Source organism: Momordica charantia, assembly GCF_013281855.1.
Source record: "Momordica charantia cultivar OHB3-1 chromosome 8 unlocalized genomic scaffold, Mcharantia_2.0 BLBB01000008.1, whole genome shotgun sequence".
Lineage (NCBI taxonomy): Eukaryota > Viridiplantae > Streptophyta > Magnoliopsida > Cucurbitales > Cucurbitaceae > Momordica > Momordica charantia.
Window position 1 is genome coordinate 7629520 of NW_028275166.1, and position 24531 is coordinate 7654050.

Genomic DNA, 24531 nt, shown 5'->3' on the forward strand with positions numbered 1-24531 from the left:
CACACGTGGGGAGGTCCCATTGGCTTCTCAATTAAGGCTTATTTGGGTCTCATTAGGGTTTCCCATTTGAAGTGATTGAGAAGTGTTCTCAGAGTTTTGTTGAGAACAACTCTCTGTTTGGATGGATAGAATCAAGTGAACAGTTGGAATCAGAATCTCTTTTTCTATTCTCCTCATTTTAAATGGAATCTTTCCCAAACAATGAACTCTGTGTTTAACTTTACAAGTCTTAAGTTTATCAAATTCAACTTCAAATTTTAATATATGATAACGATTCTTATGTAGCCGATAAAGCTAAAGTTGTTGACTTCGATTTGCTGCCAATTCCAGTGGTTGAACAAGGATCCGTTTGGTAACGTTTCTATTTCTTATTTTTGTTTCTTCAAATAGAATTGTATGACTCCACGCTCATGGATGCAATAATGGTAAAACAATATTTATATTTATGTTTGAACAAATTAGAAATGTGAACAAGAAACAAGAAACTTAAGAATGTTTCTATAGAAAAATGAAAAACAAGAAACATAGATAACTTTCAAATGCTTAGATTTCTTAATAAAATTAGAAACAATAAATAAAAAATGAAAACGTTACCAAACGGCTCCTAAATTTTCATACGGGATGGACAAAATTTTATATTATAACTTTTTATATACAAATCTTGGTCTTTACTTTGTTCCAAATACTTTAGACTTAATTTGGTTCATTTTTTATCGTTATGCTTTCAAAAATATCTAGCAATTTTAGTCCCTGCTCTCAAGTTTTGTTCATTTTAATTCTTGTACTTTCAAAACGTTCATTTTAGTTTTTGAACTTTTAAAAAATGATCATCTTATTTGCAAAATTTTAATAGAAATTAAATTTATACACATCGGAACCCCTTTGATACAAATCTATTGCTACATTTCAAAAAATTTAGGGTTCACGCATTTTTTTTAAGTACAAACAAATATGGTGGGAAAATTTAAACTCATGATCTTTTGGTCAGAGATACATTCTCAATTACCGTTGAACTAAGCTCTTGACGGCTGACTCATTTTTTTTTTTCTGAATACTCGGTTGACTCGATGAACAAATAATTAATATTTTTAGGGTACTAACTTTATAATTTGTATTGGATATATATTTATATTAGTTAGTCTTTTACATTTTAGTCCTGTTTCCAAATGTGCCTCTCTGGCAATTTGATTTTGTAGGGATGATGAGTGTTTCTTAGCTATTTTTGTGTTTTTTTGGTTGGATTTTAGGTAATTTATTGGTTGTTTTTGGACTATTTTATAGCATAGTTTTCATATAGTAAAATTAATTTAATCACTTGTTGGAATTTATAGTTTTTTTTTTTTTTAGTTCAACATGGACAGAACTTTCAATCTTATGATTTCAATTAATAAAAATCAAAACTTTCACGGTGAAATTGGCTAACTCAGCAAGGTGCAAATTACTCATTCAATTTATAAAAAAATAGATAATTTCCTAATATTTTTTAGAAATTGGAAAAAAAAAATCATTGAGAGCTAGGGTGATGACTTTAATTAGTGTGATTTTCTATCATCATAATTTTTTTTTTTAGAACAGTTTTCTGTCATAACTTAAACACGTAAATTACTCATTCAATCAAGTCCTATTACACCATGATTATTGTAACTTTGTTTCTTGCTTACTCTTGCAAAAATATAAAATAAAGCTATTACTCACTAATTAATTAATTACTCTTTTATTACGAAACAACATTTGAATTAAATTTCTGACCTACCCAATCTCGACGAAAAAAAGCAAACTTATTGCAACTACATCAAAAACCAAGATTTCAGACGTGAACGGCCGCTTTCTTGGAACTAATTCATAGGGTACAACGTGTGAACACTATATAAAAAATATAACAAGCGTGCGATACAAAGCATCAACCTACGGAAAAACGAATTGATTGACTATTGAGTGCAACCTCGTAACGAGATCGACTATGGGTAGTGAAGGTGCGCTTAAAGTCTTATATAACGCATGCTGATGTTGTCACCGACCAATGTTTGACTTTGCCTATGAAAAGCTCCAAATAGGCACACGGTAGTTTAGAGTCGAAAGAGCTCGAAGTTGGAATTCAATAACCTACAAGTCGGCCCCTAAGAGTGAAGTGGGAAGAATCTCTGTTGCCGTATCCGATGATGCTAGCACAGTCAAAAGAATGAATCAAGTGAGAATTGATTCGTTTAAGTTTCCGATAACTTTTTTTAAACTAAATGCAAAACTTCAGAAGATGTGTAACTTTAGGAGAAAATAATAACAGTGTTCTTTTTTTCTTTTCTCTTGGAGTACAACATGTAAAATGAAGGTAGAGATTCGAACTCATAACCTTCTAGTCAGACATAAGTGCTTTAATTAACCCGTCAAACAAAAATTTTCAACGATTGTTTTGAGATCCTTTACCATTCTCGTTTTTTTTTCTTTCAAAAACATGTTGATTTAATAACGGATTAGTTTATGTTTTTCGCATTTTATAATTTCCAAGAGACATTCTCAAAATTATATACAAATTCTAACTGCAACAAATTTTCTACTCTATTTCATGGTAATTTCCGTTTCAATTTGTTGTTCTAAACGATTAAACTCGCTTACTCGTGATTTCTTCCTTATCTTTTGTTTTTATCTCTAAAAAATTCATAACTAAATTAATTTTTTTTTCAAAAAATCAACATATAAAGTTGAATTTTGTAGTTCCTAAAATTTATATTTAAGATTCAAATTGTCCCATCACCCCAACTGTATTTGTATTTTTTGAAAGGGAAAAAAAAGAGAAATGAACAAGATGGTAGGGTTTACACAAATTAAAGGATGTGATAATAGAAAGAAGTTGATTGGATGAATAATACCACTTGTGGATGCTTACCTAACCCTTTAAATTAAATTTGTGAAGATATATATATATATATTCAACTTTGGATATAACCACAAAAATGGATGTGAAATTTCTTTTTTATTTATAAGTGCTTAGCTTTGAGTGGACAAAGAGGCATTTCTTCTAATGTATTTGAAGTCACAATCCTCTCTTCCCACTAACTCATCATTGTTTTTGTATTCTATGATTCAAATTCTACACTCACAAAAAGTCATATACTATGAGAAATTATAGTCATAAAAATGAAATAGTTCTCTCATAAACCACATAGATATATAAAAATTAAGTGATAATGTTTCACAGTCATATATTTTGATGATATTGTGAGAGAGGTGATATTAAAAAAATGTAGTTGAGTTATAAATTTAGTCCGTCTTTATATTTTAGCCTTAAGTTTCAATTTGATTCCCTACCATTAAATTTTTATTATCGTTCTTATACTTTGATACAAACTTGTATTCCATTTTTTTTTAGTAATAGTAATGATATTCTTCAATACCATGTTAAGAATTACTAGTATCCGCTAAGAATAATTGAAGTTTCAGCATATATATTATATCAAGTTATTTCTGAATGTGGAACATTTTATTTTCGTGATGTTGGGACTTTGACGAGTTATATTAATTGAAGTATGAGTTTTGATCCGGTTTTAAAATATTATTTTGACTGAAAAGTAGAACGAGAGACTAGAACTTTTATCGTTCATTTAGAGGCCCAACCAAGAATACGACCCATTTGGATTTCCACGACTCTATATAGATTATAGTATGAACATATATGTTTTTTTTTTTTTTGCAAAATTGTAGGAACATATGTAGTGTAGCAAGTTTTGATCAAAAGATGGGATGGTATTAATGAAATTTGTAAAAGTATAATGACTTAAATTAAATAATTAAGATAGATGGCAATTACATTTTCGATGGTATGGTAGAGAATTATTCAAGTCGCGTATTCAATTTTCGTTGAATATAAATTTCTTTATAGTAAAAAGATGAGAAGAAAAAACGAAAATGATTCTAAAATAATGTTTTTATATTGTATGAAGACTTGATAGATATTCAAGACTATATATTGAATGTTATTAAAATGAAATATGATCGAGGAACATAAAACTAAGCACATCAATCAAAAGTAGTTGAGATCATCGGAGATCGTTTTATTTTTATTATTTATATAGAGAAAAAAAATTATATATGTATGCTTCATATGTGATTTAATTGTAAATTTTTGTATTTTTTCATTTTATGTTAGAAAATACCAGCCATAATATTGATAATATATGATATATTATAGAGGTAATTCCAAATATGGAAAAACATTTAGCAAAATAGCAACTGCATTTAGTTCTTTTAAATATAGCATTTTTTTTTCAAAAAAACGGAGGGCCAATATTAAAATAACATATTTACCAAAATGATATATATCTGTAATATATCTATAATATATTTGTAATATATCTGACTAGTAATATATGTATATGATACTAAAATGAGTATTTGTAATATACATCTGATATACTACTAATATGAGTGTCTGATATATGTACTTACAATATATATGTGACATACCTATGATATACTACTAATATCATTATATGATATATGAACGAAGGAGAAACGAATAAATTTTATCCGTGAGATCTAGAAAAAGAAAAAAAAAAGGTAAAATTGGAATAATGTAACATTCCGAAATTAGAATTCTAACTATTTGAAAATTTAAGAAATAGATAATATATTTTAAAATACATAAAAGATTTTTGCTACAATGTATTAAGAAAGACGCGGGAGGGAGCGGAGTCAAGACTTGAAATCAACTATTTATTAGAGGCTTTGAAAAGAAAATTAAAAAATAAATTTTCATTGAGAGAGAGAATAGAAATCAAGTAGGTTAATAAATTAAACGACAAGACTTAGCCTAGCTACGACAATCGACTTGTCGTACAAGTATACTTTGGTTTTTTTCTTTTTAAGAAAATACTTAAAATTATTTGTATTTAGCTTCTATTCCTAGTTAGCATTAAATTTTTCTCATGTAAAGTTCAAGTTTTTTAACAAGTAGCGGCGTAGCTTCCTATCAAACAATCTTTTATCATAACTATCAGCTTTATAAATTAAAAAAGTCAAAATAGTTCAAAGAAATAAAGAGAGAAATTTTCATTTATGTCATAATGTAAAAAATAAATTAGTTAGAATTCCTTTTTAACAGCTTTTTCGTATTTTTGTAAGGATCTAACCATCTAGATTTCTTATCTATCAAACTATGTTTTGAATTGTTTTTTTCATCAAAATCGTATTTAAAAGGTTGATGCATAAAAAAGAAGAAATTAAAAAAAAAAAAGATAACTACTCGTCTTAATTACATATTCCGTAATCAACAAGTATATTAATTAAGAGCAAAAAATTAACAATTTAAAAGAAAAAAAAACTTTTCACAAGGAGAAATTGAAGTGGCTTCAACTTGTTGTCTTGATTGATTATGCCAACAAATTAATTGATTTTGGGCTGATTTGATTAAATTATTAATTTGAAGAAGTTGCTATTGTAATGACCAAATTCATACTCTTAGCAAATAGTTGAAGACACACAAATTAATGTTGAATAACTTTTCAAACGATGGATAAGAGATTGAAGTGACATTAAATTTATTGAAGCCAGGTCTAGAAAGATATTAAAAATCACATCATTGTTTTGAATTTTGTTTCTTAGAGGATTCATTATATTTTATGTTCTTGATATACCCAAAATAAAACAATTAATCTGTTTCAAAAAACAATAATTGGTTAAAACCTTAAAAGTATGTATATATATATGAGGAAAATTAAAATATAATTTTTAGTTCATACCAAAATTTATCCTCATTGTCCCTCATGTTTAGAAATTTTTATTTTAGTCTTGAATTTTAATAAATCGTAAATTCAATCTTTTTAGCTAAAACTTTTATCAAAAGTGATATGACCTATTTTTAATATTTTCAATCTTAAATATATTACTCAAAAAAATATCTTAAATGTTCAAAATTTTTCTAGTAATAATATTTCATTTCATCTTTTTAACTTTTTTCCTTAAAAACAAGGTGGGTAATCAAAATCACACCTTTTAATTAAAGATGAATGTTTAACCAGTTGAGTTAAATTCAAGTTAGTTTTAGATCATAGAATATTAATTATACAGTGATGTTTAGTTTTTTTGTCATAGATATTAATCAACAATAAAAAACACATAATGTCAATTTTTTCATTGATTAATTTCTTAGAACTTATTAAAATTAGAAACCAAAATAGAATTTTTTATAAATTAAAAAAAAAAGAAAGAAAAACTCTCGGAATAAAAACTGTATTATAACCCAAAAAAAATAATCTCTTTTAACCAAAAAAAAAATAACTTTCTAACAAATAAAAAAAAACAAGAGAAGAGATATTTGCTTTTAGTTTTAAATACTATTTTGGTCCATATATTCTTATAGTTTGGTTCATTTTGATTTGGTCTCTATAATTTCGACTTTCATTCATTTTAGTTGTTGAACTTCAAACGTCCATTCTGGAATCTGTACATTTAAAAAACAACCAATTTAGCTCTTTAGCACAAATTTTATACACCATGGAAATCTTTTAATACACGACTAGATTTCAAGAAATTTAGTGAATGAATTGCTAAAATTATGATCGAAAGAAATTATGGGAGGAAAATAAAAATGAAGAAATTAGAAACAGAAAATAAGGTTTTGAAAATAAAAAAAAAAACTAAAAATGAACCAAACTTAAAATACAAAACCCAAATGAAATGAAAATAAACAAAAATCGAAAGTTATAAACTAAAATTATATTTAAATTTCCCTTTTGCTACACCATATCAAGTATTTGAAAATTTTCTTTTAACATCGTTTTAATAATACATCACATAACAAATAGCATTATGTAAAATTTATAGAGATTACAATATAAGACAACTTAAAAAAAAAAAAAAGTCAAAATCTTAAGAAAAAATTAAATTATTGGACATCAACAAATCATCTTTAGTAAAAACTACGGCACCGCTATTCGTTATGGACAGCATCTTCATGTCCACCTATCTCATTTTTGCACTCAAATCTCATCATGTTGTTTACTCTAATTTCTACCAATTTTAACTTTTAGGGAGACAAAAATATTCATGAATTATTTTATTTTAATCTCTCAAATTTCTTCCCCTTAAACTTTATCAACGGTTTTATTTCAGTAATTTCAAAGCTCTACCGTCCTTGTTAATTTTTTTTTTGTTTTTGTTAATCATTTAACAAAAGTTCAAATATAATCAACGAGCATGAATAAGGACCTACTATCCAAGTCATCGTCATGTAGAACCTAAATTTCCTACCCCTCACACAATTTTCTTAAATCTAGACTTTCTAAATGGTTTTATTAAGATATGACTCAGCACCACAAATCTAAAAGGTTCTTAAGGGACATTGGTGGTATGAGTTCAAACTCTATCTATCTGAAAATATAAAAGAAAAACACTTCTCTATCTCCTCTATCTCAAGCTTTTTTTTTTTTTTTTACAAGGATCTATTTTTTAGGGAAGAAACAAACAAGTCTCTCTTCTCTCGTTATTTGTCAAAAAGTGGGTAGCGGGTAGGAATACTATCATCTCGTCAGTGCGAAAGTATTGTTTTTTTAGTACAAAACTCAATCTCTTGATTGAAGATATATGTCAATTACCGTTGAACTATTCTCGCTTTTGGCATGAAAGTATTGTTTATACAAGACAAACCAAATTTTATATGATTATAAGGTTGTCTCGTGAAATTAGTAGATGATGTAAAAAAAGCTGATCCGACCACTCGGAGTATATATTTATTTTTCGAAAAGGAAAAAAACAAAATGGGGACATAGGCCATATGTGTGAAACCCTGTCACACGCAGGCGCCAAACATCAGAAAAGCTCCTTCTTCTTATTCGCTTGACTTCCTATATTAAGACCTTCTAACTGTAAAACAGTGCCCATCTCTCTGCTATACATACAAACCCACTACCACTTATTACCATATCAATAACCTTCCCAAATTTCTCTCTCTCCTCTCTTTTCTCTCTCTCTCTACTGTGAATTTTCTTCTTCTTCTTCCTCCTCCTCCAATGGATCTTCCCACATCAGAACTATCTCCTTCCGAAACTTCAACAATCATCTCAACTTCAGAGTCATCTCCCCCATGTCCAAAACCGCCCCCTGAAAATGGAGATCCAAAAGCTGACCAATTAAACCCCAATTCCGAACTGGGGTTGGACCTCAGCCTCTGCAACGACGATTCTCATCATGGGTCGAACCCAGAACTCAATTTAATCGACTGCTTCCATTCGAATTTGGCGGAATCCGCCGCCGCTGGCGAGACAGAGCCGAGGGTTTTCTCCTGCAACTATTGCCAGAGGAAATTTTACAGCTCTCAGGCTCTTGGGGGCCACCAGAATGCCCACAAGCGAGAGCGGACACTCGCCAAAAGGACCCAAAGGGTCGGGTCGGGCTCCAATTTCGGGCTCGCGCATCGGTATTCGAGTATGGCTTCTCTGCCTCTACACGGCTCCTTCAGCAGGTCGCTTGGAATTCAGGCTCATTCCATGATTCACAAGCCTTCTTTTGATGTTTCTGGAATTGGGTCGTCGGGAATTTACGGGCACGGCAGCGGGTGGGCGCGGCAGCCGCTCGGTCAGCAGCCGGCGATTGGGCGGCTGGTGCAGCAGGGGATTTCCCACGTCGGAGGTCTCAGAGGCATTTCGTCGAACACTGGAGCTGCACGCTTCGAGGGTGTGAAGAAATTCTCCCCGCCGACGCCGATGCCGACACCGCCGACGCAGCAGGTCGGAGAGTTCTGGTGGGACGGCGGCGGCGGCGGTTTCAGCCATTTGAAGGTGAAGGCTAAACAAGAAGAGTTGTTGAAGCTTGACCTGTCTCTTAAGCTCTAATCAGAAAGGGAACTTTCTTTCTTTCTTTCTCCTTCCAAATTTTTTTTTTCCATTTTTGAAATTTCATGTTTTTTGCTAAGATGGGAATTGATTTAGATCTTTTTCTTTTCCTTTCTTTTTCCCCTTTCTGTTTCCAATACTTGAGAAGATTGTCTCTGTAAATAATCCATTTTGGCAACAGAAACAAAAGCAGACCTCTTGAGAGGATAATCCTTAAAAAATTTCCCATTTATTACATGACACAAAAAAGAGAAAAAAAAAAGTCTCTGTTGAAATTACTTTGGAATTTGAGAAAGTAATACTCTCTCTCTCTCTCTTTGTGTTTCTCTCTCTAGAAAAAAGTAGTGATGGAAAGAGATTCAAGTCTCCACTAGTAAAAGTGGCTAAGCTTTAGGTGTAGAGGAAATTTCTCATTCATGCTTTTATGGCCGTTATAATTAAGATTGATTCCACACGCATACACTAGAAGAAATGTGGGCTATTATTGAATACCAATACTCTCCATATTTATTCATTTCAAATTCAATGAAAAAAAGAAAATTTTAAGATTTTTATCTCTTGAATTGGTTGGTATAGAAAAGTGGGATAGTTTCAATTTTGAAATCCAAGCTAATTTCTTTTCTCCGTTTTATTTGTTAAAGTTCTCGAGGAGTTATGTGACAAGTGCAGAAGTGGAGGATCGAACTCACAACCTCTTGATTGGAAATATATGTCAATTACCACTGACCTATACTCGCTTTGACATGCAACAAAGCAATTTAATAAAAAGTATAATACATAAGGAAAAATGTGGAGAAAAACATGAAATACGAAGTTGTTACATAGTTCAAAATCCACCATCATGTTCTAGACTTCTTTTTGTCTATCAAAAAAGAAATAGTTGCAATTGCTAAAGATCGAATCAATTTGGCCTTTGTTGAAGAAACTCTTAAGTTCTTTGTGAATGAATTGCTTTCAAACACGAGTTGTTCATCAAGAAAATAAAAATAAAATAACAAGAGAGTTGCTGAAGAGGCTTCTAGAGAGTCTCTCTACTTAACATCGTGTAGGTCACGCAGTACAGTTGGAACAAAAATTATAACAACAAAAATTACATAATAAATAGAATCTTAAAAGTACGATTAAAAAATTTCAGAGACAAACATGAAGATATGTCATAATTCAAGATCCAACATTATATTTTAGGCTTCTTGTCAATCAAATATGTTGAGGAGGAGAGAGAGGATTCAAGAAAGCTCCAATATAGTATAGTCGGACAAAAGGGTCACAAAAAAATTCAAACACCAGCCTTTGAGGGACAGACTGGTTGGTAAGAGCTTGAGGTCTCTTGGTCATACTGACTTAGAAGTATCAAGTTTGAACTTTTCGGTGAACTTGATACCAAAAATCTTTTGTGTCTCTTGAGTCCAAGCCTTGGGGCAGGTATAGGTGCTCCTGAGTATAGGGAAGTCCAACTCCGACTCCTAGTTGTTTGGAAAAAAAAATTCCAAAACTAAATAGTATGATGTGGTGGTCCATGAAATGAGCATAAATTTGGATGCTTGTAGTTTTCATTTAATGAGACCACCATACAGAGACATATGAATATATGTATGCAAATAGAATGGTTTGTGATGGAGTGGATGACAACATTGTTGACCCACTTGCAGTTGAAAGTAATAGACCATCACATTAGAAGATCAAAAGAGGTAGGTATAGAGATATAGCAAACCTTGTGAAAAAGTAATGAAGCCACATTGACATAATTACCCTCCCCCTCCCCCCTCAGCTATTCTATCACCATCATCATTTTTTCCACATTATTAAATTGTGGGTAAATCTTCATTGTCTTGATTTCTGACCTACAGGATCTCCTAATAAGGCCAAACCAGTGGTGGGGTTTCATATCCAGAGCAAATCATGTTCACCTTAATCATATATCTAAACCATGATCATTAGTCATAATAATGGAACTAATTTCTTCTACTATCAAGATGTACAAGTAACAGAAATCCTGCAATTAAGACACTTGATGACAAGAATAAAAAGAAATCTCTTACCTTTATCACACCCACAACCTTTCTGAAAATGACTGAGCAAACTTTGGGTTTTGGCCATCTGTTGCTTTGTTACTTCATCAGTTGGGGTGTCCATTATTTGGGTTAGACTGCCAATTTTGCAACCTTGAAGAATCATAGCCTTTGATTTTTGCCTCTCAACAAAACCCATAAGTGATTCATCTGAGGTTGAGTAATGAATCAAGTTTCATCAAATCAAGTAATATGTTATTTACTAAAACAAGTTGGAACAGAAATGAATGTTCAATAAAAAAAAAACATGGCTGAACTCCGAACAATTATTCTTCAGATACACAACAAAAGTAGCCAGAGATGGACCAAAAAATTGTAGATCTATGATCACATACATCAGGTGAAGTTTTAACCAATCAGTGTCTTCTCTCAAGATAACTAGTCATCATTAGAGAAGGTCTCAACTCCAATATATTTAATTAGACTACTTTGCTTTATGGAAAAAGAAAGTATATAACATGAATAAAGCATCCTTTTTCTCTAATATTCTACCTTCAAAATGTCAAGTTAATGCTTTAATGTGTCTGATCAAATCCAAAAAAAAAGCCACCTGTTTGGTCCAAAAAAATTGTTTGTATATCATGAATTTATTGTACAAAGTAGAATTCAAGCTACATCTATAGTAAGGAGACCTGGGACAAAGGTGGGGCTGGAATTGTTCTGACCTTTGGGTCTGCAATTGATAAGCAGGAAGACAACCACTTAGCTGCCCACTTTGATGACAATGACTGGAAATCTATTTCAGTCCCATTCCACTGCCAATGACTTCATCAAAATTCAGTACTACAAGTATAACTCTGGTGGGGGGGGGGGGGGGGGGGGCGGTTGGGAGAGAGAGAGAGAGAATAAATGGTCTGTAGCTGGGTACATTTACATAACACAAACAGAAATCAATTGTTCATCATGAGGTAATTGTCACAACAAAACGGGCATGAACCTTTTACCTATTAACCATTTACATTGTTTATGATGTAGGCTACTGCCTCCAGCAATATATTATTAAACAAAACCTAAAACCAGTTGGATTCTTGGCAAACATTCTCCCATTTCTCTAGCTTCATCAAGGAAAAGTACCATGTGCAGGATATTTCGGTCATGTTAAGAGAGGCATTTTCTTCATCTCTTGGCATCTGGAGAGGATCCTCCACCGTCGTTTGGATGCTGACCATTTTCTTGTGATGTAGACTCGCTCTCGCGCCCTTTGGGCAAAACTGGAGCAAGTTCTATTTTTTGTCTGCCAAGATGGTCTTCCACAGATTTACTTGATTCTGACGCATTCCCCATGTTGTTTTCCCCATGTTTGACTTTACCACCTTCTCGATCTTTTTCAGAGTTCTTTGTCGTACCACTTCCTGATGGTTTTCTGGATTCAACAGCAATTTCCTTTATGGTCTCCTCAAGTTTATCCAGTCTTATTTTTACCTCCTGTAGCTCTGGATTCTTTTCCTGAATTTCTTCGGTCTCTTCTAACTCCATTTGTTTAGCTTTCTCTTCTTCTTCTTTCTTCCTTTTCAGCTCCAGGTCCTGATATGGTGACTTTGGTTAAGAAAACCATTGAATAACTGAAAATCACAGAAAAAAATTGTTAAGAGACAAATCAATGAACCAAAGGAAAACTTCAAATATCCAAATCCCTGTGGATTTGAATGGCGTTACCACTCATTGCCACCTAGCCTTTTAGTACCCAAGAAAAAACAGTTTTTTTTGCTTTCCATTTTATACAGAAACAGATTCCTCATGACCATTTTATAAGCAATAAACAAAGTACCTAGGATCCAGAATGATAATTACAAAAGGTTGACTCTATCAACATTTCAGTTTTCTATAAAAGATAAGGCCAATAAGTAGTATATAAATTAATCTAATTATATGAAATCAAAAAATATATATAACTGTGAACTTTTGGCTTCCCGACCTTCCACATTCCCAGATTTACTCACTGCATGTAGCAAAGGCTGTTCACATATGAAATTATTACATTTTTTAACACCAAACCACTCTTGAAACCACTAGATATCATAACTTTAATTCTTGAGACAATTACTAGTTATCATAATAATTCATAATTTAACAGTCTTTAATGATTGAGCTTTTAAATCAAAGTTTATGATGCCAAACATGAACATATAGACTAATCTAGATTTAAGAGACGAAATGATGATGCAGTCATTTCATCTCTTACATTGATATCTAATTAAATAATTACTAATCATGAAAACTTAAAGATTATTCCATGGCTATATTTGAAAACTACTGTCTATCTTTAAGAATGAACAATAATTTTCCAACTTGGAAAACTTATTTGGTAAGATGGTTTTTCAAACTGTTAAAAAAACAGAAATTAGAACCATTTAACAAAATTTTCAAAAAGATAGTTTGAATTTTAGCTTTCTTTTTTTTGGTGGGAAGTTCGAAAATAAGATTTTGAAAACAGTTTTCAGATGAATGTACCTCAACAGCCTCTTAAACTGGAATTAATGGTAACTTAACAACAATATTTATGATAATCCAAAATCACATAAAAGAAAATATACCTACAGCACACTAATTCTTGAATGACCTCTAAAACTTAAATCTCTTGTCTCATAAAGGAACGGCATTTTTTGCTTCGGGGCAGGATGAGAGGGGCATTAAAGAGGCAGGAGCTAGGCGATCTTATTGAACTTTTTTTTCTTTAATGAAAATCATACCGAGCTTTCATCGAGAAAACTGAAAGAATGCAAACAAGCCTATAAAATGACAAGTCCAACACAAAAGGAGCCTAGACAAAAGAAAAATACTTTGCCACTTAACGTCGAGGACCAAATCTTGTCCTCACCCCCATTAGAAAATTGACAACTCATTAATTTTTTTAAAAAGTCTGTGTTTTTTATTTCTCTCTAAGTTGTCAAACATTTAATGGTGGTAAGGATAAGATTGCTCCTTACTGTTAAGGAGCCAAGTATTTTTCTAAACAAAAATCCTATGTGTTATAGAAACAAAAATGGGCTCCGACCAATAAGACTATTGCCAATTATGACACGGTTAATAATTATGATCCTCCATGTAAGGTTTTTCATGCATAACTACAAATATATATAGGAACATCTAGTTAACAACCATAAACTATATATTTTGCAGAGGTACTGCATAAATGTTTGGCATCGAACACTTGAAAGCTTGCTACATCAATAATCAAACCCTATTCGAGTTATCATATAAAAAGGGTTTGCTATTGTTTTCCAATCCTGTCCTGTAAATCATTATAACCTTAGCATACGGTGAGAATAAACCAAAATATGGAAGACAGTGAAAACTAAGGAAAGATCATTCCTGTAATGACGTTAAATTATGAAATCAAGTTGGGCAAATGTCATCAGGCAATATTAAGACTAAAGAACATACAAAGCGGTAAATGCAGAATGTAAACTTAAGAAACTTGAAAATGAGGCCCTTAAATTTAGTTACCGCTTCCATTTTCCTCATTTCATAACGAGCATATTGGGCCACCAAATAAACAGCTGTTTCAGGAAATAAGTGCATTTAGGCAAATGATTAAGACACAGATAATGACTCTAGCCAAACACTGTATTAGGAGAGAGAGAGGTAGAAGGTACCCAAAGAAGGCATGCAAACAAAGAAGAGTTGCACCAGATGGAAATCAATCCTGAGCATGAAAGAAAGATGTTAAATACATGTATCACGGTTGCAAGGAGAGAAAATTGATGGACCATTTGATACAAATTCTTTTATAATAAAGCTTTACAAAACAAATGGTGCTGGGTATTGCTATTGAATATTCAAATTTCACCACCCCATGGAAATGTACACAATCATACAGCACGACCCACTCCATGCCATCAGATATTACAGATACGGACACAAAATGTTTGATAAAATGCCCCAGAGAGCAAGAAGATGAACGAACTCAGTGCCCAGAAACAGAAGCTACTCCAAGTATCAAACTACACAACGGAGATTAAACAGCCATGTAAGACGAAGATAGAGACCAGAAAGGGATACCCAAATTTCTTCTTCTTGGGAGGATCAGTGAAGAGGATCTTGGAGGCGGTCATGAAGTCCAGGTTATCCAGCTGCTTATAAGCCTCACCGTAGCTGCTCAGATCCGACTCAACCTTGTTGTTGCCATTGTTATTGGTGGGAGTGTGGGATTTGGAGCAGAATGATCTGGTTTGGAAAGGCTTGAATCGCTTTGAAAATCGACCCCAACTGACTCTGGCGCCAAACATTGTTCTTGAACGCGATGGAATTTGGGGGAAGTGCAATGAATATATACAGGTCGCTTATTTTGATGGGCCTGACTACTCTTCATTTGCCAGGCCCATTAAACTACCAAGGTTTGGGCTGTGGCTCGCTGATTTTGATGGGCCTGACTACTCTTCATTTGCCAGGCCCATTAAAGTGCCAAGGTTTGGGCTGTGGCCCACCCTCCTTCCTCTCAAACATATTTTTATATTCATTTCACTTTTAATAATGGCAAATGATTCTTGATAATGGAAAAAATGTCTCTTCAAAATGCATTCTAATTTTGTCCAATTATATTTATAAACATAGTATTAAATTTACAACTTTAATTATAATATGCTAATTTCAACATAGTTTGACTGATCTTTTAACTAAAAAACGTGGATTATAATCATTTCTTTTACCTTCTATTAGACAAATTTAGACATACCAATTCGAATATAGCTCAAGTGGATAAAATATCTTAATATCATCTTAAAGATTGATAGTTCAGTCTATTTCATAAGTTGAACTAAAAAAATATGATAAAACTTGAATATTAACTTGAGAGATGTTATAGTAAGAATGGGAAGGAGAAATAATCTTAGCAAGGAGTAAATTGGTGGAAGTGTCAAAATGTTAGAAGCTTTGGCCATCCTTGAAAGCCTTCAAGCATTGGATTTCCTGTGTCTTTTCCAATTAGGGTGGAATCCGATTCGTTGGAAGTTGTGAAGATCTTGCAAGGAAAGGTGTCCGATTTATCGAAAATAATTTGGGTTGTGAATGAAATTCAGGCCTTGAGTTCTTTTTGTGAGGTAACTGATTTTGTAAAGGTGGATAGGGAGGCAAATTTCTGCGCCCACGCCATTGCGCAAAGAGCGTCTGAAATTTAGGAAAGTGAGGTTTAGACGGTTTCTATCCCTTCTTGGCTGGGCTGTCTGGACATTAAGGATTTTGCGGCTTTTTAACGAAGTATTCCTTTTTAAAAAAAATGATTTTTATTTTAAAAAAGTAGAGCATAAATTACATTATTATTAATTGACATGTGTTCCAAATTTTGTTAGAGGTATAATAATTTATCTAAAAAAATTAGTTCATTAAAATTATTTTTCTTTTACAATATTGAATTATTAATTATTATTATGTTACATGTATATTAACAAGGGATTAAAGTAGGAAAAAAAACGTCTATTATGATGGACCCACCTTAGTGGCTAACCTAGAAAGCTTCATCATTATATTCCTCTTCTCTTAATTTGATACAACAATACGTGGAGCTAGAGTTCAATTCTTTACTCATACTTTAACCAGTTGAATTATACTTAGATTAACTTTTTAATTAATTAAATATATATAATTTATATATTTATAACTTAAAATGATATTCAATTTGAATAAATTCTCAACTTTAATTTATCAAAACAATAGAATTGCTATCTAATCAAGATAATCTTGTAATGCCAAACTGAGCATAGTTCAAGTGGTTAAGGCACCTATCTCTGATGAGGAGGTCTCGATAAAATTTTATTCTATTGCAAATCTAAAAGAATTTAAGTATTTACAACTATTTTAAAATTAAAAAAAAAATCATGTTCAATATTATTTAGTAAGCTATCTTTAAGATTAAAATTATTTTAAAATTTACTACAGGGCCAAAACGGGTTTAATTTTAGATCATATGTTTTTTGTACACAAAGTTTAATATTTATTTAAATAAAATGAAAAGAAAAAGAAAAAGAAATGTTCTTACCTTTAACTTTGTTTCCTCAATGATACAAAAAAAAGTTGTATTATTTAAACGAATGTCTTTTGGTTGCCACTCTGATTAATTTTAGATGATTCGTTTTAGGTTGTAATTCCACACTTTCTGCCTTTGTTAAAAATATATATATATAATTATAAAAAAATAACCCTTTAAAATTCATGCATTTCTATCACTTTTTATGCTTAAATTTAATGAAATTGGTACACATGATTACATGATTATATATAACATGAATAGAAGGTCTACCAAAAAAACAGCAAAAAATCGAACAAGAAAAACAACGAAACAAAACCAATAACAAAATAAAAATTACAAACAAAAGCAAGAAACTACGAACTAGAAAAGAAAAAATAATTCAGTTATGAAAATAGACTCCATCAAAGTTCAGCCTCTGAAATTAATACTATCACGTCAAAGTGAAAGCACAAACATAAACATCACTTTGAATAAGATGTAATATAACTGAAGTCGGGCTATATACACCTCCATGAATTCTAGAATTACGTTCTCTCTGAATATGAGATATAGATGCAGCCCCAAGCAAGCCCTCTATATTATGGAATTATATTCACATCGTATATCTAAGTGACCGACCTCTACTAATACGATAGATCCACTTCAGCCATGTATCTTATGGACAAATACGATATGAAGAGCCCGTTGAAGCGATCATACAACCCGAGACAAGATTGCTAAAAATACAATAAAAGAAAATATGGTCTTAGTTTCAATCCCATAAAAACAAAGGACACAAGAACCTAGATCAAAAGGACATCAATCACGAGTCGACGGACGATCACGAATTGTGCCAACCAGGTCAAGAAAGAATGTTTAGGGATAGGAAAAAAAAAAAAAAAACCAAATCGTATGATGTCAAGGCACGTAGGTGCCCTTGGAGTGAAGAGCGGCCCAAACACTTGAGATAGAAAACAACCCCGATGTCGTCGCGGAAGTCCAAATAATCTTGTCCTCCATCTCCAAACTTGGAGATATAACTTTTACAAAAGCCTGTACTTCCAAAAGATTAATGGAAAAACATGGCTCATGTCACTCTCCATCTGGACCTATGAAATTAGAAACTGTTGAGAGCTAGTAGCACCATTAATAATCCTTACTCTATATCGCTATACTAAGGTACTCAAAGGAAGCCAGGAGCCAAAACATCACTGACCATTCCCAAAACAATATTCCTAACAAAGGGACGAAATGAATTTAGAAGACTAAGAATAGCCTTCCAACACTAGGATAGAAATAACTTGAAAATGAGGCTTGATGAACCAAATGTAAAGAATAGGTGATTAAGTCATTCCTATTTTTTTAATAGGTTCTAGGTTCAAATTTTCATTACATGTCAGGTAATATTCTAATCAAAATTTGTATTTTTTCAAGTTCAAACAAAATTTATAACGTCTCATAAATTAAATATGGTGTATTCACGCTAACCTGAGAATGGTTCAGTTAGTAAAATACCTATTTTTTGACAAAAAATAATATATCTTCATTTAAATCCGAATTGTACTAAAGGAATATGAAAGATGACAGTATTTACGTATGTCATTTTCCTTGGTCTTTTAAAAAAAAAATGTCATATTCTTTTAACTTCTAGAGACATTTGTGTCATGAAAGGATAATTAATACTAAAAATAAAACCTTCTTTCAAATTTTGTATGGAGAAGAGAGTTTTCATTTTAGAGAAAATAACCTTCATTTACTTTTTGGTACTTTCTATCATTGTATTTATCGACCCCTATCTTAAAAACATTCAATCACGCCAATTCACGTATAACTCAAGTTAACTCAAGTGAATAAGTTATTAATTGTCATCTCAAATATGGATGGTTTGAACGCCCACCAATAAAATTGTTGAACTCAAAAGAAAAAAAAAACATTCGATTACATTCGTAAATGGTAGAATATGATGAATATGCTTCTATTGGTTTAATTTCTGTAGTTAATATCATTAATAAAATATTGACATAACATTCTAATTTAGTATGTTCAACTGTTTGCAACATCACACAAAGTTAGCTAAAATCAGTCTAATAGATATGCCACTATAATATTTCATTATGTCTAATCCAAAGTTTTATATAATTTAAGTTTTTTAAAGGAGTTGATAGATTAAATGGACTAAATGTTCAAAGTTGAACCACTAAAATTTAGATCACATCTTATAAACTTGTGTTTTTATACCATTAATCCTTTTTTTTAAAGTTGAATAACATGTGAGAGCAGGGGCTTGAGAATGTGGGCGTGGGTCGCAATTTTCCATCAACACGGATAATGTGACGATGTTTGACTTCCTGGCCCAGGAGAAACTCACACCAACATAGGGATGACAATGAGTAAGACATATTTACAAAATTTGATTGATATGGTGATAGAGTCTGTTGCTTTGATGGACCAATTAGGTCGTGGATGCCTTAAGCTTAAGTAGGAAGACAGAGTTGGCGACATTTATGTGTGAGGAAGTAGTAGTCACCAGTAGGATCGTGGTACCATATCGCATCATATTCGACTGAACTTGAAAAATTACCCACAAGAAGCCTTTGACTTTTTAGTCAATGATACATACATTAATTCTGTAGGAGATAATATGCATAGAAAACTTAAGGAAACACAAAATTAAAAATCCGAACCCAACGTAGCGTTTTTTTCTTAAGACAATTTTGTTCCCACGGTGCTCAAGGTTTCATGAACAATTGTCTCCCAAGATAGGACGGATATACCAACCTGTGAATGCAGCACTTCACACACAGGATTCAACGAACTCACAATATTTAAGTATTCGTATAGAGGAAACGAGAGAATTTTGAGAGATCTATGTTCCAAAATTGAGAAGAACCACGTATTTATAGACTATTTGTGGTCATTTAAATAGTCACATCATGTAAAGTTATGTCTTTTGATAAAATGATATACATTTACAAAAGATGCACAAGTTTATGAAAAGCTGTGATGGTTCAATTTTAACAAAAATAATTTTATTCAAAAAAATTCCAATAAATTGAGGTAGGTCTAGATTCGTAATGTTCTATAATTATTAAGCTTAAATTATTTTATTAAAAACAATAAAAAAATTTTTGGTAACTTTTTTTTAATAAAAAGATCAAAATATAATATTTAAAAGTATAACGATGAAAATGAAATAAACTTAAATGTTCAATTAGAGGGTGAAAAAAGGAGAGACACATTCCTCAATTTATTGAAGAGATCGAGTTCTCTACTCTCAACTCTTACAACAACTGGTGGCACCCACTTGAATTACAAGATTCCCATTTCCCAACCCCACTTAAAAATTCATAAACTTTTGTTAATAATCAAGAACAATTATGGTTACCCATTAATTTAATTTCTTTTTACTTTTTGCGCGGAGCACTTTTTTTTGTTTATGTTTCCGATGATCATTTTCTATTGGTTCGAAGATATTTAGCAATGGAGGAGTTGTTATTAGTTGGAGTGAGGGAGTGAAGTGAGATCGAAATGTTGTGCAGAAGAATCTCCAGCAATGGCGATTCCGGATCGGCGCCAGTGTACCTCAATGTGTACGATCTGACGCCCATTAATGGCTACGCATATTGGTTCGGCCTCGGAGTTTATCATTCCGGTGTTCAAGGTTAGCGCTCTCATTAAGCTTCTCTTCTCGCTCTAATTCCTCGTTTTCTATGCTGGATTCTGCTGTTTTAGATCTGCATTTCTGATGCTTAATCTGGATTTGGAAATTGTTGAATGATGAATCCACTTTTGGGGGGCGGCTCTGGGTCCTGACGAGTTCTGCTTCTGTTTGGTTGGTGAGAAATTGAGGGAAAATTTAACGAGCTTTGAGGTTTTTGCATTCAGTACCCTCGTTTGTTGATCTTGTTAGTGTAATTTACTACATTTGCTCAATCTTTCCCGCTGTTTTCTGGACCTCCCATTTTTACGGGCTCTGTTTGGTTGCTGAGAAAATTAAGGAAAATCAAACGAACTTCGAGGTTTTTTACTTTCAGTAGACTCGTTCGTTGTTCTTGAAGTCTAATTTACTCTTGGATGATCTTTCCTGCCGTTTTCTGGACCTCCATTTTGACGAATTCTGTTTTGTTGGTGAGAAAATGAAGCAAAATTAAACGAACTTCGAGGCTTTTACTTTCAGTAGACTCGTTCGTTTGTTCTTGTAATTAGTATAATTTACTCTTGGATAATCTTTCCTGCTGTTTTCTGGACCTCCATTTTGACAAATTCTGTTTGGCTGGTGAGAAAGTGAAGGAAAACTAAACAAACTTCGAGGTTTTTGCTTTCAGTACCATCGTTTATTGTTCTTTTCAGTGTTAATTTACTCTTTGAAAACATCTTTCCCTCTGTTTTCTGAACCTCCATTTTCCATCTGAAACTGAGAAATCTGTGCGATTCTGATGCAGTTCATGGGATTGAATTTGCATTTGGGGCTCATGAATATCCGAGCACAGGGATATTTGAAGGGGAACCGAAGCAGTGCGACGGATTCAAGTTCAGAAGATCAATTTTGATTGGGAAAACAGATTTGAGTCAAGCAGAAGTGAGGTCATTAATGGAGGAACTTGGTAAAGATTACAGAGGAAATGCATATAATCTAATCACCAAAAATTGCAACCATTTTTGCAACCAAGTTTGCATGAAACTCACTGGAAATTCCATCCCAAGTTGGGTCAATCGTCTAGCAAGAATTGGTAAGATCCCACCTCTATTCCAATTGTTCTATCAATTTGCATTTCCTTTTCTGTTCCTTGCTGTTTTTTCTTTTTCCTCTTGCAATCATGGTGCTAAAAACCCTCGTTAGTTACAAATTTAGTCCCAAAAAGTGTTGTTACAAAAATGTAAACTTTAAAAGTATTTATTAGATGGTTTGACTTATCAGACATTTTTAAAAATCATCACCCTATTAGATATGAAATTGAAAGTTTATCGGGTTAACTTTTTATTAAATTATTTAACAGAATTATTAGATAGTTACATTTTGTTCATTCATCCTATCAATAGATATACTACAAGGTAAAGCATTTGAAGCCACTTGCAATTAGTTAGATATCGAATCATTCAACAGATTTGAGCTAAAAGTTAGCTACAAAGACTGCAATAGGTTTTTAAATTAGAAAAATTTGAGAACAAGTACTAAAATAGAACGTTCTAAAGATTAATGGTGTGTTTAGGAGTGATGGTATAAAGAGTGATTTTGGAAAAAGAGATTTAAGAATAATTAATTTTCCAAAATCACTAGACCTTGAAAATCAACTATAAGTAATTTTAAGCCATTTTTAATTTATCACGATGAATGGAAAGGGAGTGATTATGGTGATGTCGAAAGTGATTTTGCCATGTGAAGATCACCCAAACACACCCTAAGAATCGAAATAGGATTTTAACCGATTTTGTTTCTGTTTGTCATCTGATGAAGACTGTGATGAATTTTAGTGTTTGGGATGAATCTCTGAGATGGGTTTTGGAATGCAGGGTGGATTTGCAACTGTGTTTTACCAGCAACCTTAAACTCCACAAAATTTGGACAAAACAGAGTGAAAAAGAAGACAAGTGAAGAAGAAGAAGAAGAAGAAGAGAAGAAGAAGAAGGAATCGCCAATAGTCCAAACAGCTGAAATTGCAGCTTCTAATTCATCTTCTTCTTCTTCATCTTCTCCAACCATTCTCCGCAGAGGCAGAAGCAGAACCAGACGACCTCGTCCTCCACCTTCTCCATTGATTCCCACTTCCAATTCTTGAAGATTACTCCTCCCCCCTCTAAATTATCTCTCTCTCTCTACAAAAGGCATTTTTTATGGGGGTATTTCAGTGATTATGTAAATTGTGTATTATTAGGCAAAGTGGGTTGTTTGCCTGTCTCTTCAGTGTTTTCCCCTCCATTACTGTCCCATTTTCTTGGATTTTCTTGAGCTGCCATTAAAGTTACAGGTTGGGTTTTGAAGTTTCTTGATGGGCAAATTCATTTTTTTTTTGTTGCAAATATGATCTTTTGGAATGATCAAGAGGGGACTTTATTATTATTATTATTATTATAAATTCCCAAAACTAGTTTTCAAATGGGAGATATAGGTTTTATGTTCCGTGTCTCTTCTCTTTGAAGTTTGAAGTAGGTTTTGACCATGTTAGAATTGATATCTACTCCTCTTAAAGTTAGAAGTTCGAATCCTATAACTCTAATTTGTTGTACGGAAAACAATGATATTGAATTGACTAGAAATTCTCCAATGAAATTTCTAATGAAATTATTTTTCTAATTGTTAGATTACATATATAAAATGAAGTTTGCAATAAATTATTAAAAAGAAAAAAGAGTTACAAATTTTGTGCATAATAGTAAACGTCAAAAAGAATTCATATTTTTTACTTCTATGTTGATTAGATTTGGTGAGTAAATTTTAATTTTAAACATTCAGTTTCTTCAAAATTAAATAAATAATTTCCTTCAAATTTACCAACAAATTATGCATACTTTTACCAATAAAATATTCAAAATCAAGCCACATAGTAAAGTCTTCCAACTCTATAATAAAATGTGTAAATCCAATTAAAAATTGATGTTTACGTGAAGTACACATCAAAGTATCATAAAAAGTTATGAGAAAACGACATCAAAGTATATGCATGCTCCATAATTTGTTATACTAAAAAAAAAGTATCAAAAAAATCTCGAAAGCTAAACTTACTCTGTCGTGATATTATTGTTCCTTAGGAAACAACTTTTTATGGATAAGTACCTCAAATTATGTAAAATAACCCTAAAAATTAGCCATGGAGTTGGCAAAGAGTCATTGGAAAGGAAAAAAGAAAATTTAAATAACCTAAAATTAAGGTGCAGATTTGCAAGGAAAGCTGCGCCCTTTGTGACTTTGGTGTTTCTATTTGTGCTCTTTTTGAATGCTTTAAGGGTCAAAAAGTTTGAGAAATTAACCATTTTTTTGAAATTGGTGCAACCTGCCATTCACTTTCAAACAATAAACATCTACTCCATGTGGTAAGCCTTTTGTTTAGATTCATTGAAAGGTTTTGGTTTAAATAGTATTTTTCCTTCCCTCTAAATTATTGCTTTCTTTTTAGTTTAGTATTTTGAGTTTTAAAACATTTCACTTTTGTGACCATTTTTTTCGTTTAATTGAGGTTGAAAAGATAACATACAAAAAGTTCAATAATGCAAATATAGCAACTCAACAATATAAGTAAGTGGAAATATGCTAAAAGAGAAAGGAAAAAAAAATGTATAACACACTCTTTAGTAATTAATATAGCTATATTAGTAAATATCTAGATCAATTATCAATTAAATATTTTAGTAATTAATTTAGTGAACAATATTAATATTATAAAATTAATTTTAAAATATTAAGTCGAGCTTCTATTACAATATCCAAAAATATCAACAATAACGGAGTAAACTATTGCCAACATGAGCTTAGTTCAGGCGGTTTACGACAGAATGATATTATTAAATCAATTTTGATTTTTAGAAAATTATATAGCATTAGAAGGCTATCACACACATTTGAATTTTCTGTTCCTGGAAACTAAGGGACAAAAAACACACAAAAATGGAAATAATAACTTTAGTCATTCTAAAAATGACTTATACAAAAAAAAAAAAAAAAGGGTTATTTGACCATGATTCCACCTAAGATCTATAATCT

The 24531-nt window shown here is 31.9% G+C and overlaps 3 protein-coding genes across 3 annotated transcripts; 2 read left to right on the plus strand and 1 right to left on the minus strand.

Annotated features, from left to right (window-relative positions):
• The first annotated feature begins 7716 nt into the window (after positions 1–7716).
• LOC111020971 (zinc finger protein 1) lies at positions 7717–8932 on the plus strand. Its single transcript, XM_022297776.2, has one exon. It carries the CDS (start codon positions 8001–8003, stop codon positions 8820–8822), a length of 822 nt encoding a protein of 273 aa, XP_022153468.1. The 5' UTR covers positions 7717–8000; the 3' UTR covers positions 8823–8932.
• Positions 8933–11732: 2800 nt separating this feature from the next.
• LOC111020934 (uncharacterized) lies at positions 11733–15144 on the minus strand. Its single transcript, XM_022297733.2, has 4 exons — positions 14894–15144; positions 14488–14537; positions 14339–14391; positions 11733–12415 (listed from the first exon to the last, which is right to left on the minus strand). Exons 1-4 carry the CDS (start codon positions 15118–15120, stop codon positions 12008–12010), a joined length of 738 nt encoding a protein of 245 aa, XP_022153425.2. The 5' UTR covers positions 15121–15144; the 3' UTR covers positions 11733–12007.
• Positions 15145–20105: 4961 nt separating this feature from the next.
• LOC111020936 (deSI-like protein At4g17486) lies at positions 20106–22817 on the plus strand. The gene is made up of 3 exons (XM_022297735.2): positions 20106–20496; positions 21278–21565; positions 22347–22817. Exons 1-3 carry the CDS (start codon positions 20364–20366, stop codon positions 22610–22612), a joined length of 687 nt encoding a protein of 228 aa, XP_022153427.1. The 5' UTR covers positions 20106–20363; the 3' UTR covers positions 22613–22817.
• Positions 22818–24531: the final 1714 nt, after the last annotated feature.